The sequence below is a fragment of the Neoarius graeffei genome, chromosome 1, assembly GCF_027579695.1.
Source record: "Neoarius graeffei isolate fNeoGra1 chromosome 1, fNeoGra1.pri, whole genome shotgun sequence".
NCBI classification, from domain to species: Eukaryota; Metazoa; Chordata; class Actinopteri; order Siluriformes; family Ariidae; genus Neoarius; species Neoarius graeffei.
Window position 1 is genome coordinate 40,511,885 of NC_083569.1, and position 14,179 is coordinate 40,526,063.

The following is a 14,179-nucleotide window of genomic DNA, read 5'->3' on the forward strand; positions in this document are numbered from 1 at the left end:
GTTTCAGAGCCTTTTCTTATAAAGCCCCATAGTTATGGAACAGCCTTCCAAGTAGTGTTTGGGACTCAGACACAGTCTCAGTGTTTAAGTCGAGGCTGAAAACATATCTGTTTAGTCAAGCCTTTTGTTAATGGTGTTTATGAGGTAAAGGTGTAGATCTGGAGGGTCCTCCAGATCTAGAGTGTTTTGGTAAACTGGGATGAATGGATGCTGTCAGTCCCCCACTCGCTTGCTCACTGGAGTTTGTTGACGGTGTAGTGGCTAGCTGCTTTATGTCCCGGGGCTCCCTCATGCCTGTGTTACTTTACAACCTGTGTTCCCCCCTGGTCTGTCCCTCTGAGTTACATCTCAATCCTGAGATCGAGATGCTGACCTCTTCTGCTCCTCGGACCTGCCTGATCCATCCCGATGCCCTATGTCTGGTCAGAGTCTCATCACATTGCTCCTGTGGAGGGCGGCCCCATATGGACAGTTGAAAGTCACACTTGGAGGACACTCTGGACACTTACAGCAATGCTTTTATGGCTGAGGACTGCGGTTGTCATGAACAGTTTTGCGCTCAAGTTTCCATCAATTGAAGAGTTATAACATCAACGAAACTGACTTCATGTTAAAACTGTTAATGTTATAATCATGTTGTCTGTTGTCACCTAAATGAGGATGGGTTCCCTTTTGAGTCTGGTTCCTCTCGAAGTTTCTTCCTCATGTCATCTGAGGGAGTTTTTCCTTGCCACCATCGCCACAGGCTTGCTCATTGGGGATAGATTAGGGATAAAATTAGTTCATGTTTAAAGTCATTCAAATTCTGTAAAGCTACTTTGCGACAATGCCTGTTGTTAAAAGCGCTATAGAAATAAACTTGACTTGACAAGTTGGGACAGGGGCATGTTTACCACCGTGTTGCATCACCTCTACTTTTAGCAACACTCTGTAAACTTTTGGGAACTGAGGAGATCAATTGCTGTAGTTTTGAAAGAGAAATGTTGTCCCATTCTTGCCTGATATACAATTTCAGTTGCTCAATAGTTTGGGGTCTCCTTTGTCGCATTTTGTGCTTCATAATGCACCAAATATTTTAAATGGGAGACAGATCTGGACAGCAGGCAGGCCAGTTTAGCACCCAAACTCTTTTACTACGTAGCCGTGCAGTTTTAGTATGTGCAGAAAGTGGTTTGACATTGTTTTGCTGAAAGAAGGAAGGCTTTCCCTGAAAAAGATTTTGTCTGGATGGCAGCTTATTGCTCTGAAACCTGTATACATCATTCAGCATTAATGATGCCTTCTGGTGCGGATTTGGGGGGGGGGGCACCCAGCACACGCTCCCCCCGTCAAAAAAAAAAGTTTTAGTACATGGTGTCGTGGAAACTCTCAAACCTTAAACTCTCCCAAGCAAAAATGATTCAAAGAGGTTGCAGAAAAGTTTAGACCTTTATTAAATCAATTAACAATGGCCGAGTTCGGTCTGCAGAGTGAACTGGTTCCAAATCTCATATCATCCATTTTTATAGTATTCCACCAATGCCAGACTATATAAGGATACATTTCTGCCTCTCTCTTCCAAGATCCTCAAAGTGAACTGCACTGTTCTCAATTCAAGGACAGACTTCCCTGATTATTCTCAATATTAAAGCAAACCACCTGTGCTTAGTGACAAATATGTATCCAAACAAGGCTTTTAAGGTCATTCCAATAATATAAATCCAAACAAGGCTTGATTCTGGTTTAAGGTTATTTCTAGTTCAACACATGCTTCAGGGTTCCATTAACAGTATAAAGCTTTGACCAATTTATTTGTAATATCAACTTCATTAACTCTTTACTGAAAATCATCATGACTGGCTTTGAATCAAAATACAGTCATCATAAACCAAATTATTGCTTACGTGATTACATCAAGGTGTGTGTGGTTACATGTGAATCAAAATACAATCATCATAAACCAAAGTATTGCTTGTATGATGACATCAAGGCATGTGTGCATGGTTACATATGTGTGTGGTTACATTAAGGATATAAAATCACCACAATGGTGACTTGGAATTGTGACTTGATTGTATATAGGGTTTCCATGATTTGCAAATCTTCACATTCTGTTTTTATATATGTTTTACACAGTGTCCCAACTTTTTTGAAACTGAGGTTGTAAATTACATTTTACCCCTTCGTTTTGTTCTATGGATATGAAATTTTTTACCATTTATGAAGACAGAAATAAAACCTAGAGCATTAGGCTGAAAGTAATACCTTATTAGTCACTAAAGAAGCAGTTCAGTTTGTATATCAGGAGCAATCCATCTGCTATAGTTTAGGGATTATTTTAGCCTGCCTTTAATCAGATTAAATCAGATTTTGTCACAGAGGTCACTCACCTGTCATGTTTAACTGCTTGTTATGAATTATGGGGTATAAACGTATGGGCTGACATGATAATAATTCAGTTCAGCCTACACTGCATATATGCAAATTCACTGATTTGATGAACTGACATTTGTCTTGATTTCAACATCCACAGATCAGATCAGTGTTCTTGGAGTAATCACAAACACAACACTCCATCTGCAGCTCTTGCTTGTCTTTTCTTCCCTGAAAAGAAGAGTGAGGCAGGAGGGAGGCAGACAGGCAGAGAATGATAGACGGGTCTTTTTGTGGTGTTGTGGAGGCAGTGCTGTTTTCTCAGGTTCCAGCATAGTTGCACCTCTCAGCAGCAGATAATGAGCTTAGCCGCTCTTGCTTGCGTACTTGAGTGCACAAGGGTTAGTTTCTGGATTAACACACCCTGCTTGCAACTTAGCCAGCAATTCTTTTATATGTTCCCCTTGTTTTGGGAGCACCACTGACCTTTTTGAAAAGTTTTTGATTTAAATTTTTTGGATCAGGCATTAGATGAACAACAAGTTGTCAATTATGGCCACCAAACAAATGAGCCAGAGGTGGTGAAGCTGAACAAGTAAATTTAAGTGGGTGAGACTAACACCCTTTCAGACACCAGGACAGGGGTTTGCCTCATCCACCCGACAAAAACAATCTTATGCGACTCGCTAATAACAAGGTCACTGATGATGGGAGCTCAGCACAGTCCCTTCAAGAGGGGCAAGTCATGGTGGACTCCCTCACAAAGGTGGGTTCGAAATAGTTTTTCATTCCTTCATTTATTGCACAAGTTATGTTACATTCATTCATCTCATCTGCTTGGCCATTGCTTGTAATATTGTTTTTATTTTTATTGATGCCTTAAAGGTTTACATTTTTGCAGAATAATATGATGCATATATATGTTTCTGTTCATTAAACTGTGTCTGGCTGACCTCTATACTGGATCACTCATTCATATTTAAATCTAACAGATGTTTATGAGATCTTTTGCATTAACTTTCATTAAGAAGTTAATTTCAGCTTAATATCTTATTTGCTGATTAAAAAAAATTGCCACACGATAGTTTGTGTCCTTATTTCCTTTTGTATAAAGCAGAAATGTTGGCAGAAAAGGATTGAAATAGCATATGCCCTGTAGCCATAGGGTAAAAAGCACTATATCTGTACAGGGATGTTGTACGGTCCAGTGCATAATTATTTCCATTGTAAGCTGAAAATTGACAGCAAAAGACTTTGAATTCAGCAAACAGGCCATCAGTAGCATGTTTTCTACCTGCAGTGTAAAGTGTTATTTCATTTAGGTTATAATTACCAACAAAGAAAACTGTTTGACAAACATTTCCATTAATATAGAGGATGGTCATAAATATAGTTTGATTTTATTAGAAATTGTCACAGATTTTACAAACTATTAAGTGAAGCCACACTAGTGCAAAACTGTCTGTACTCTGTGTTTCATCAGCATGTGGAGCTCTGAGATATGGCCCAGAGCCTTAATACTCATCCTGAAATAGCCCTCTTATGACAAGTAGATTATTGGTAATAGTTATGGCCACACGAACGAAATGATAAAGCTTGTAAAATGTTGGACTGCTATTTTTATACATCCACAATGGAATAAAGTTTTCAGCAATTTTATTCAGCTTATTCATACAGTGGTGCTTGAAAATTCGCAAACCCTTTAGAATTGTCTGTATTTCTGCATAAATATGATCCAAAACATCATCAGATTTTCACACAAGTCCTAAAAGTAGATAAAGAGAACCCAGTTAAACAAATGAGACAAAAATATTATACTCGGTCATTTATTTATTGAGGAAAATGATCCAATATTACATATCGGTGAGTGGCAAAAGTATGTGAACCTATAGGATTAGCAGTTAATTTGAAGGTGAAATTAGAGTCAGGTGTTTTCAATCAATGGGATGACAATCAGGTGTGAGTGGGCACCCTGTTTTATTTAAAGAACAGGGATCTATCAAAGTCTGATCTTCACAACACGTGTTTGTGGAAGTGTATCGTGGCACGAACAAAGGAGATTTCTGAGGACCTCAGAAAAAGCGTCGTTGATGCTCATCAGGCTGGAAAAGGTTACAAAACCATCTCTAAAGAGTTTGGACTCCACCAATCCACAGTCAGACAGATTGTGTACAAATGGAAGAAATTCAAGACCATTGTTACCCTCCCCAGGAGTGGTCAACCAACAAAGATCACTCCAAGAGCAAGGCGTGTAATAGTTGGTGAGGTCACAAAGGACCCCAGGGTAACTTCGAAGCAACTGAAGGCCTCTCTCATATTGGCTAATGTTAATGTTCATGAGTCCACCATCAGGAGAACACTGAACAACAATGGTGTGCATGGCAGGGTTGCAAGGAGAAAGCTACTGCTCTCCAAAAAGAACATTATTGCTCATCTGCAGTTTGCTAAAGATCACATGGACAAGCCAGAAGGCTATTGGAAAAATGTTTTGTGGACGGATGAGACCAACATAGAACTTTTTGGTTTAACTGAGAAACGTTATGTTTGGAGAAAGGAAAACACTGCATTCCAGCATAAGAACCTTATCCCATCTGTGAAACATGGTGGTGGTAGTATCATGGTTTGGGCCTGTTTTGCTGCATCTGGGCCAGGACGGCTTGCCATCACTGATGGAACAATGAATTCTGAATTATACCAACGAATTCTAAAGGAAAATGTCAGGACATCTGTCCATGAACTGAATCTCAAGAGAAGGTGGGTCATACAGCAAAACAACGACCCGAAGCACACAAGTCGTTCTACCAAAGAATGGTTAAAGAAGAATAAAGTTAATGTTTTGGAATGGCCAAGTCAAAGTCCTGACCTTAATCCAATGGAAATGTTGTGGAAGGACCTGAAGCGAGCAGTTCATGTGAGGAAACCCACCAACATCCCAGAGTTGAAGCTGTTCTGTACGGAGGAACGGGCTAAAATTCCTCCAAGCCGGTGTGCAGGACTGATCAACAGTTACCGGAAACGTTTAGTTGCAGTTATTGCTGCACAAGGGGGTCACACCAGATACTGAAAGCAAAGGTTCACATACTTTTGCCACTCACAGGTATGTACTATTGGATCATTTTCCTCAATAAATAAATGACCAAGTATAATATTTTTGTCTCATTTGTTTAACTGGATTCTCTTTATCTACTTTTAGGACTTGTGTGAAAATCTGATGTTTTCGGTCATATTTATGCAGAAATATAGAAAATTCTAAAGGGTTCACAAACTTTCAAGCACCACTGTAACTGTACTTTGATAAGCATTAAGACATGAAAAACTAATAACTCAACGATGAATATTTGTGCTGTAAAGGTGTAATGGATCTTTGCTTTTCCTCATTAGTGAACCAATTAACAGGTGTTCTTAATTTGGGAGTTTAGGTTAAACTAGGTTAGTTCAAAATGCTACTTTTGGCAAAGAGGCCTTAAAGTTCCCTTACAAGCTTTGTTCAACCAAACTGATGTGTTTATTTCCAAAACCAGCACTTATTTAATCCTTACTGGTCACAGCCTATTACTCAGTTGCTTATCCTAAAGCATATTAAAGCATTTAGTGTCACTAATAAGTCTTGTCTACTTTGTTTCTGAAAATTAAAGATAATTCTCAAAAGATCAGGCGACTCACTGAGATCATAAAAAGTCTATTTATCTTCTCACCGGACACTTTAATAGGAACTTGTTCTTGATTCTAAGATTCCTGTTCTTGGCTGCAGGAGTGGAACCCAGTGTAATGTTCTGCTGTTGCATGCTGAGATGCTTTTCTGCTCACCACGGTTGTAAAGAGTTACTATGAGTTACTATATCCTTCCTGGCAGCTTGAACCAATCTGGCCAGTTTCCTCTGACCTCTCTTATCAACAAAACATTTCCACCAACAGAACTGTCGCTCACTCAATGTCTTTTGTTTTTTGCACTATTCTGTGTAAACTCTAGAGACTGTTGTGTGTGTGAAAACCCCAGGAGATCAGCAGTTTCTGAAATACTCAAACCAGTCTATCTGGCACCAACACCTATGCCGCAGTGAAAGTCACACTTTGAGATCACAACTTTTCCCATTCTGATGTTTGAAGTGAACATTAACTGAAGCTCTTGATTTGTATCTGCATGATTTTATGCATTGTGCTGCTGTCAAGGGATCGGCTGATTAGAGACTTGCGTACAACAGTAGGTGGATGGGTGTTCCTAATAAAGTGGCCAGTGAGTCAGTCTATCTATCTATCTATCTATCTATCTATCTATCTATCTATCTATCCACCCATCTATCCACCCACCTCAGATATTATGTGCACATTTTTCTTTGTGAGTAAAAATAAAGCAAGCACTACCTCCTCCCAGTATCACCCACATCCTCCACTACTTGATCTCATACTGATTTCCTGAATGAAAAATGGCTGTTCCTAATAAAGTGGCTGGTGAGTGCATATCTTCTTTGATTTTATAGGTGGTGGCATGTTACCGGCACCTGGCTTCTTGTGTTGGTGGTTGCACAGACAGTACGAGTCTGCGCCGTGAGCTCCAGCAGACACGTGAGCGTGCTCAGACACTCACACTGTCCTGTCGTAACCACCTAACGGCTCGGCTGAGGGATAAAACCCTGCCTGAGGAGGAAAGGAAGATGACAGAGCTGCAGTGGGTGGCCTTCTCCTCCTGCTTGGAGCTTTTTTATGCAGACATGTGCAAAGTTTATCACATGGGCAACTGTTTCTCGGTGGCCAACAACAGTGCCACAGTGCAGACGGGCATGCAGGGTGAGCACAGAGAAGCACTGTGGTGAAACCACATTGTCATTCAACACATTCATAATGTAGCATATATAAGTTAGCGTGCTTATAATACCTGTAATTCTTTTTAAACTATGTATACTATATCTTCTGTTCTGTACACACTGCATCAAAGAAATGTACAGTGTCTTGCAAAAGTCTTCATCCCCCTTGGTGTTTGTCCTGTTTTGTTGTTGCATTACAAGCTGGAATTTAAATGATTTTTTTTTGGGGGGGGGGGGGGGGGGGGGGGTTAGCACCATTTGATTTACACAACATGCCTACCACTTTAAAGGTGCACATTGTTGTTTTATTGTGACACTAACAATAATTAAGATGAAAAAAAAAAACAGAAATCTGGAGTGTGCATAGGTATTCACCCCCAAAGTCAATACTTTGTAGAGTCACCTTTTGCTGCAATTAAGGTTGCAAGTCTCTTGGGGTGTGTCTCTATTAGCTTAGCACATCTAGCTACTGGGATTTTTGTCCATTCCTCAAGGCAAAACTGCTCCAACTCCTTCAAGTTAGATGGGTTGTGTTGGTGGACAGCAATCTTGAAGTTATGCCACAGATTCTCAATTGGATTGAGGTCTGGGCTTTGATTAGGCCATTCCAAGACATTTACCATAAATGTTTCCCTTTAAACCACTCCAGTGTAGCTTTAGCAGTATGTTTAGGGTCATTGTCCTGCTGGAACATGAACCTTCGTCTCAGTCTCAAACCTCTGGCCGACTCAAACAGGTTTTCCTCCAGAATTGCCCTGTATTTAGTGCCATCCATCTTTCCTTCAGTCCTGACCAGCTTTCCTGTCCCTACAGATGAAAAACATCCCCACAGCATGATGCTGCCACCACCATGCTTCACTGCAGAAATGGTATTCTTAGGGTGTTGGGTTTGCGCCACACATGGCGTTTCCCATGATGGCCAAAAAGATCAATTTTAGTCTCATTTGACCAGAGAATCTTCTTCCTTGTGTTTGGGGAGTCTGCCACATGCTGTTGGACAAACTCCAAACGTATTTTCTTAAGCAATGACTTTTTTCTGGCCACTCTTCCATAAAGCCCCGCTCTGTGGAGTATACAGCTTAAAGTGGTCCTATGGACAGGTACTCCCATCTCCGCTGTGGATCTTTGCAGCACCTTCAGTGTTATCTTTGGGGTCTTTGTTGCATCTCTGATTAATGCCCTCCTTGCCCAGTCTGTGAGTTTTGGTGGGTGGCCTTCTCTTGTCAGGTTTGTAGTGGTGCCATATTCTTTCCATTGTGCTATAATGGATTTAATGGCGCTCCCTGGGATATTCAAAGTTTGGGATATTTTTTATAACCCAACCCTGATCTATACTTCTCCACAACTTTGTCTCTGGCCTGTTTGGAGGCTCCTTGGTTTTCATGTTGCTTGCTTAGTAGTGTTGCAGAGTCAGGGTCCTTCCAGAACAGGTTGATTTATACACACATCATGTGACGGATCATGTGACACTTTGATTGAACACCGGTGGATCTTAATCAACTAATTATGTGACTTATTAAGCGAATTAGTTGGATTATTTAGGGGTTTCATATGAAAGGGGGTGAATACCTATGCACACTCCAGATTTCTGTTTTTTTTTTTCATCTTAATTATTGTTTGTGTCACAATAAAACAACAATTTGTCCCTTTAAAGTGGTAGACATGTTGTGTAAATCAAATGGTGCTAACCCCCCAAAAATCCATTTTAATTCCAGCTTGTAATACAACAAAATAGGACAAACACCAAGAGGGATGAAGACTTTTGCAAGACACTATCAGTTCAGTCTTCAAAATGCATAAGGAAGTCTGGGAAACCTTTTCACATGGTGAATATTGGACACTTTCTACTCGGCCCCATATGCTTCTCTTTTGCATGTATCTCAACCGCAAGTAAAGTTAAAGCATTTTAAATGCTGCTTACCCGCAAACTTTCATTTGATTCGGACTGCATCGCAGGAGCATTATGTCATTTTGACAGCCAGGATCTATAACATCTTGTGAGGAAATCACACCTTGCTAATGAGACTTTAGCATTCTTTCAGGAGACGAACTGTTAAATTGCCTCCTTACACAGACTGGAAGATAACTGAGGTGAGATTAAAATCTGAAAGCATTTCCTGTTCATTTTGACATATAATATTTATGGTTTCTTAAAACCAAGGTGTCAAACTATGTTATATCTCATCTCATCTCATTATCTGTAGCCGCTTTATCCTGTTCTACAGGGTCGCAGGCAAGCTGGAGCCTATCCCAGCCGACTACGGGCGAAAGGCGGGGTACACCCTGGACAAGTCGCCAGGTCATCACAGGGCTGACACATAGACACAGACAACCATTCACACTCACATTCACACCTACGGTCAATTTAGAGTCACCAGTTAACCTAACCTGCATGTCTTTGGACTGTGGGGGAAACCGGAGCACCCAGAGGAAACCCACGCAGACATGGGGAGAGCATGCAAACTCCGCACAGAAAGGCCCTCGCCGGCCACGGGGCTCGAACCCGGACCTTCTTGCTGTGAGGTGACAGCGCTAACCACTGCACCACCGTGCCGCCCACTATGTTATAGAGTGAAAAAAATATTTTGACCAAAATCTGATTTTTGGCCTTTTTTTTTTTTTTGGTTGTTTTTCAGCCTGAACTCAACTACAGCATCATCCCAGACTTCCAGACATTTAATCTTACACTAGTACATAAAGCTTTGTGTTTTACTTTGTTTTCTCCTAATTTACACAATAATTACTTGAATAATTGTGTATAATTTGTAGGAGTTATGACAGAAGTCACAGCTCGTGCCCTGAGCATGCCTGATCTGCAGGAGCAGCACGGAGAACAGACAGCCAGTACGGAGGACCTTGAGCAAAGTCAGCTGGAGCAGGAGATTGCGCAGGTGGACCGCACTCTGGAAGACATGGAGATGAAGGTGAATGTGCTGCGCTGGACAGTGGAGGCACAAGGGCCCCAGTACAGTGAGCTGCTCAGTACTGACAGTGCTTCATTGGGGCTCCTGTGCACCGATGTGGAGGAGGCACAGGTGCAATTCTGTGACCGGAGCCAGATGTTCATGGTGATGCTGTTCGGTGGTATGGCAGCCATTGCTGTGGTGTTGTCCGTGGGTGTAGTTTTCTTGGTCTGAGCCTACACTGTTTGGAGAGCCTTGAAATTTCAGAAAGCCAACAATGACTGTTTTTTTTCTCTCTCACATGAACATCTGAGTTTCAGAGACATTCACTTCTGAATTGTAGATATAAAAACATGTAAATCCCAAGAATATTATGATTTCAGAAACACTGAAGAAAATGCTACTGAAAAATATTTGTTGTTTTCAGAAACCATTTAATTAGCTGGGCTGTTTTGAGCACAACGCAAAAAGAAGCACAGTCGTTCCTCCTGGAAAGTCATTCTTACATCAACTGCATATTAATTGTTAAAATTGTAATTATTCATAAATTATGTAATAATTATGGTCATAAACACTTTTAAACCATATTGCTGTCAAGTGGTTTGGCTTAATGTCTAAGTAGCCAAAGAAACTATACCCTCGCGTATGACTTATTTTTTTCTTGCAGAGAGAGAGAGAGTGCACTGTTAATATTCAAAGCTTGAAATAAGAAATTATATTTAAATGCTGTTTAATTTTTGTGAAGATTTTAAATAGATATACTGTGGTATGCACCACCTAATAGATCTGAGGCAATTATATGTATATAATTTTTTTTCCAACTCTTTGGCACATCAGGATGACCATAGTTTTAAAAAAAAAACTTGTCAAAAAGCGACGACTGTTAAATTCACTGATGGACTTAACTCCATAATCAGCTGATTATTCAGTTATTTGTCTTACAGCGTATTATTTATTAAAAACCAGGAATTGTTCTGGAACCACAGTGAAATGAATTGGAAAAGTACCGTATTTAGTTATGACTGAGTAAAGTCAGACCTGCCACATATTTTATTGCAGCTATTATATTTTGGCAGCACATCGACAAAAGAGATTTCTAATTTTTCCATGATTATTTACTTCACTTCAAATCCATGTTTCCTACAGTATATTGTGACATCACAGATCGCTGTGGAAATTCCCTGGGAACTTTATCTTAAAAATCAGGAACAAGTCACTTTATGGAAGATTTTCATTGGTGAGACAGAAAATATACTGTTATGTGCATGTATTATCTATCTCTGCTGACCAATCAGAAGGCAGGGAGTTAAAACATATACTGTACAGAAAATAAATGTGTATCAATGAATGAATAAGACTGTGCTTGTCTCAGCCTGTCCAGGTGCATTGTGGGAGTACCGTAGGTCAACATTCCATAGCATTGCATGTGTGTCTCTTGGTTTGAGGGTTTCTTTATTTGGTTTGTTCAAGAAAAATAGGATGAAATAACAATAAAATAAATACAAAAGAACAAAAAATGCAGCTTAAACACAATGCTATAATTTACAGTCCCAGAGAAGACACAAACGCTGTGTCCTTCATGAATGAGTTGGCTCTTTTAAATGAATGACTGTATGGCATACACAAGCCACTCGGAGGTTTTTACCTTTTTATATACTTGATAATATTGCACCCTTGGAAAAGTGAATCACAATGCTTTCAAACCTTTTTCAACATCTAATTGTTAACAAAGGGTGAGCCGTGTGTCACAAAAATGGAGCTTTTTGGCAATAAAACACGAAAGGTGGGTTTGGAGTATCACATCACATCTCTAGCCGCTTTATCCTTCTACAGGGTCGCAGGCAAGCTGGAGCCTATCCCAGCTGACTACGGGCGAAAGGCGGGGTACACCCTGGACAAGTCGCCAGGTCATCACAGGGCTGACACATAGACACAGACAACCATTCACACTCACATTCACACCTACGGTCAATTTAGAGTCACCAGTTAACCTAACCTGCATGTCTTTGGACTGTGGGGGAAACCGGAGCACCCGGAGGAAACCCACGCGGACACGGGGAGAACATGCAAACTCCACACAGAAAGGCCCTCGCCGGCCCCGGGGCTCGAACCCAGGACCTTCTTGCTGTGAGGCGACAGCGCTAACCACTACACCACCGTGCCGCCGGGTTTGGAGTAAAAAATAAAAATTAAAAAAGAAGAAGAAAAAGAAGAATGGCTGGACTGAAAAGAACCAGATCCCAATTTTAAAATATGGTGGAAATTCTGTGATGTTTTTTCTCCAAAGGCCATGGAAACTTTGTTAGGGTACATGGCATCATGGACTCCAGGAAATACCAGAACATTTTAAATCAAAATCTGGCCGCCTCTGTCAGGAAACTAAAACCGGGTCATCATTGGATCTTCCAGCAGGACAATGATCCGAAGCATTTGTCCAAATCAACACACAAATGGTCAGCTGAGCACAGAATCAAGCTTCTGTCATGGCCATCTCGGTCCCCTGACCTGAACCTCATTGAAAACCTGTGGCGTGAGCTGAAGAAGAGAGAGCACAGGAGAGGGCCTCGGACCCTGGATGATGTGGAGAGATTGTGTAAAGAGGAATGGTCTCAGACGCCCTGTTCTGTATCTCCAACCTCATAAAATGCTATAGAAGACTCAGTGCTGTTTTACTGGCAAAGAGGGGTTGTACAAAGTATTAAATGCAGGAGTGCTGATAATAGTGATATTTGTTTTTGTTGAAAATAATTATTTCTTGATGAGGGATTTGTTTTTCTCTGAATAAATTTATTTCAATTAAATTAGATTTTTCTCTTTTTTTTTTTTTAGTGTGAAATGAAGTGACTTCATCAAAAGGTGGATTTTTTTCCAACCCGTTTTACTCATCTTTACAAGAGGAGCCAATAATTGTAGAGGGCACTCCATGATTGGAGTGCGTATGTGTGTGTTTTAGCTGCTGGATAGATGGCCTCACATTTGTCATAAGAATATTCTGGTATAAACTGGAGTTCATCATAGTGACTCCAAGTTTCCCAGGTCCTGTGGCTGCAAAGCAAGCCCAAATTATCACCCTTCTACCACCAGGCTTGACATTTGTTATGAGGTGTTGGTGGTGATGCTCTGTGTTTGGTTTTCACCAAAAAATGGCAATGAGCATCATGATTAAACCTCTCCACCTTGGTCTCATCAGACCAAAGGATACTGTTCCAGAACAATTGCGGTTTATTCTTTTTGGAGAGAAAGGGCTTTTTCCTTGCCTTCCATAGCTTTTCCCACCCTTCTGTGAAATCCATACTTGTTCAGTCTTTTTCTGATTGTGCTATCATGAACATTTAATATGTTTTCAGAGATCACATGATGTTGCTCTCGAGGTCTGGAGTAAGGTCATCTTCTCTAATGAGTCCAATTTTCAGCTTTTCCTATCACCTTGTTATCTAATGGTTAGACAGAGATCTGGAGAGGCCTACAAGCCACAGGGTCTCGTGCTCATTGTGAAATTTGGTGAAGGATCGGTGACGATCTCGGGCTGCTTCAGCAAGGCTGGAATGGGGCAGATTTTTGCTTGTGAAGGACACATGAATCAAGCCATGTGCAAGGTTATCCTAGAAGAAAACTTACATCCTTCTGATCTGACAGTGTTCCCTAACTCTGAGGATTGGGTTTTCGGCAGGACAATGCTCCATGCCGCACAGCCAGGTCAATCAAGGTCTGGATGGAGGACCACAAGATCAAGACCCTGTCATGGCTAGCCCAATCTCCAGACCTGAACCTCACTGAAAACCTCTGGAATGTGATCAAGAGGAAGATGGATGGTCACAAGCCATCAAATAAAGCTGAGCTGACTGAATTTTTGCCCCAGGAGTGGAATAAAGTCACCCAAGAGCAACATGAAAGACCGGTAGAGAGCATGCCAAGACGCATGAAAGCTGTGATTAAATGTCAAGATTATTCCACCAAATACTGATCTCTGAACTCATCTGAAGTTCAAACATTAGTATTGTGTTGTTTAAAATTGAATATGATCTTGATTTCTATGCATTATTCAAGGTCTGAAAACCTTGATCTTTTTTGTTATTTTGACATTATCTGCAATTAAATGCTCCAAGTCAGTGATTCTCAACC

General features: G+C 40.7%; 1 protein-coding gene across 1 annotated transcript; it reads left to right on the plus strand.

Annotated features, from left to right (window-relative positions):
• Positions 1–3,028: 3,028 nt before the first annotated feature.
• rgs9bp (regulator of G protein signaling 9 binding protein) lies at positions 3,029–10,291 on the plus strand. Its single transcript, XM_060922937.1, has 3 exons — positions 3,029–3,118; positions 6,831–7,137; positions 9,924–10,291. Exons 1-3 carry the CDS (start codon positions 3,029–3,031, stop codon positions 10,289–10,291), a joined length of 765 nt encoding a protein of 254 aa, XP_060778920.1.
• The last annotated feature ends 3,888 nt before the right edge of the window (positions 10,292–14,179 follow it).

Bases quoted from the DNA above. Each gene is read 5' to 3' on its own strand.
- rgs9bp (XM_060922937.1), top strand. From the start codon at position 3,029: ATGCGACTCGCTAATAACAAGGTCACTGATGATGGGAGCTCAGCACAG. The intron at 3,119-6,830 runs GTGGGTTCGAAA...TTGATTTTATAG, and splicing joins TGGTGGACTCCCTCACAAAG to GTGGTGGCATGTTACCGGCA. The intron at 7,138-9,923 runs GTGAGCACAGAG...TATAATTTGTAG, and splicing joins AGTGCAGACGGGCATGCAGG to GAGTTATGACAGAAGTCACA.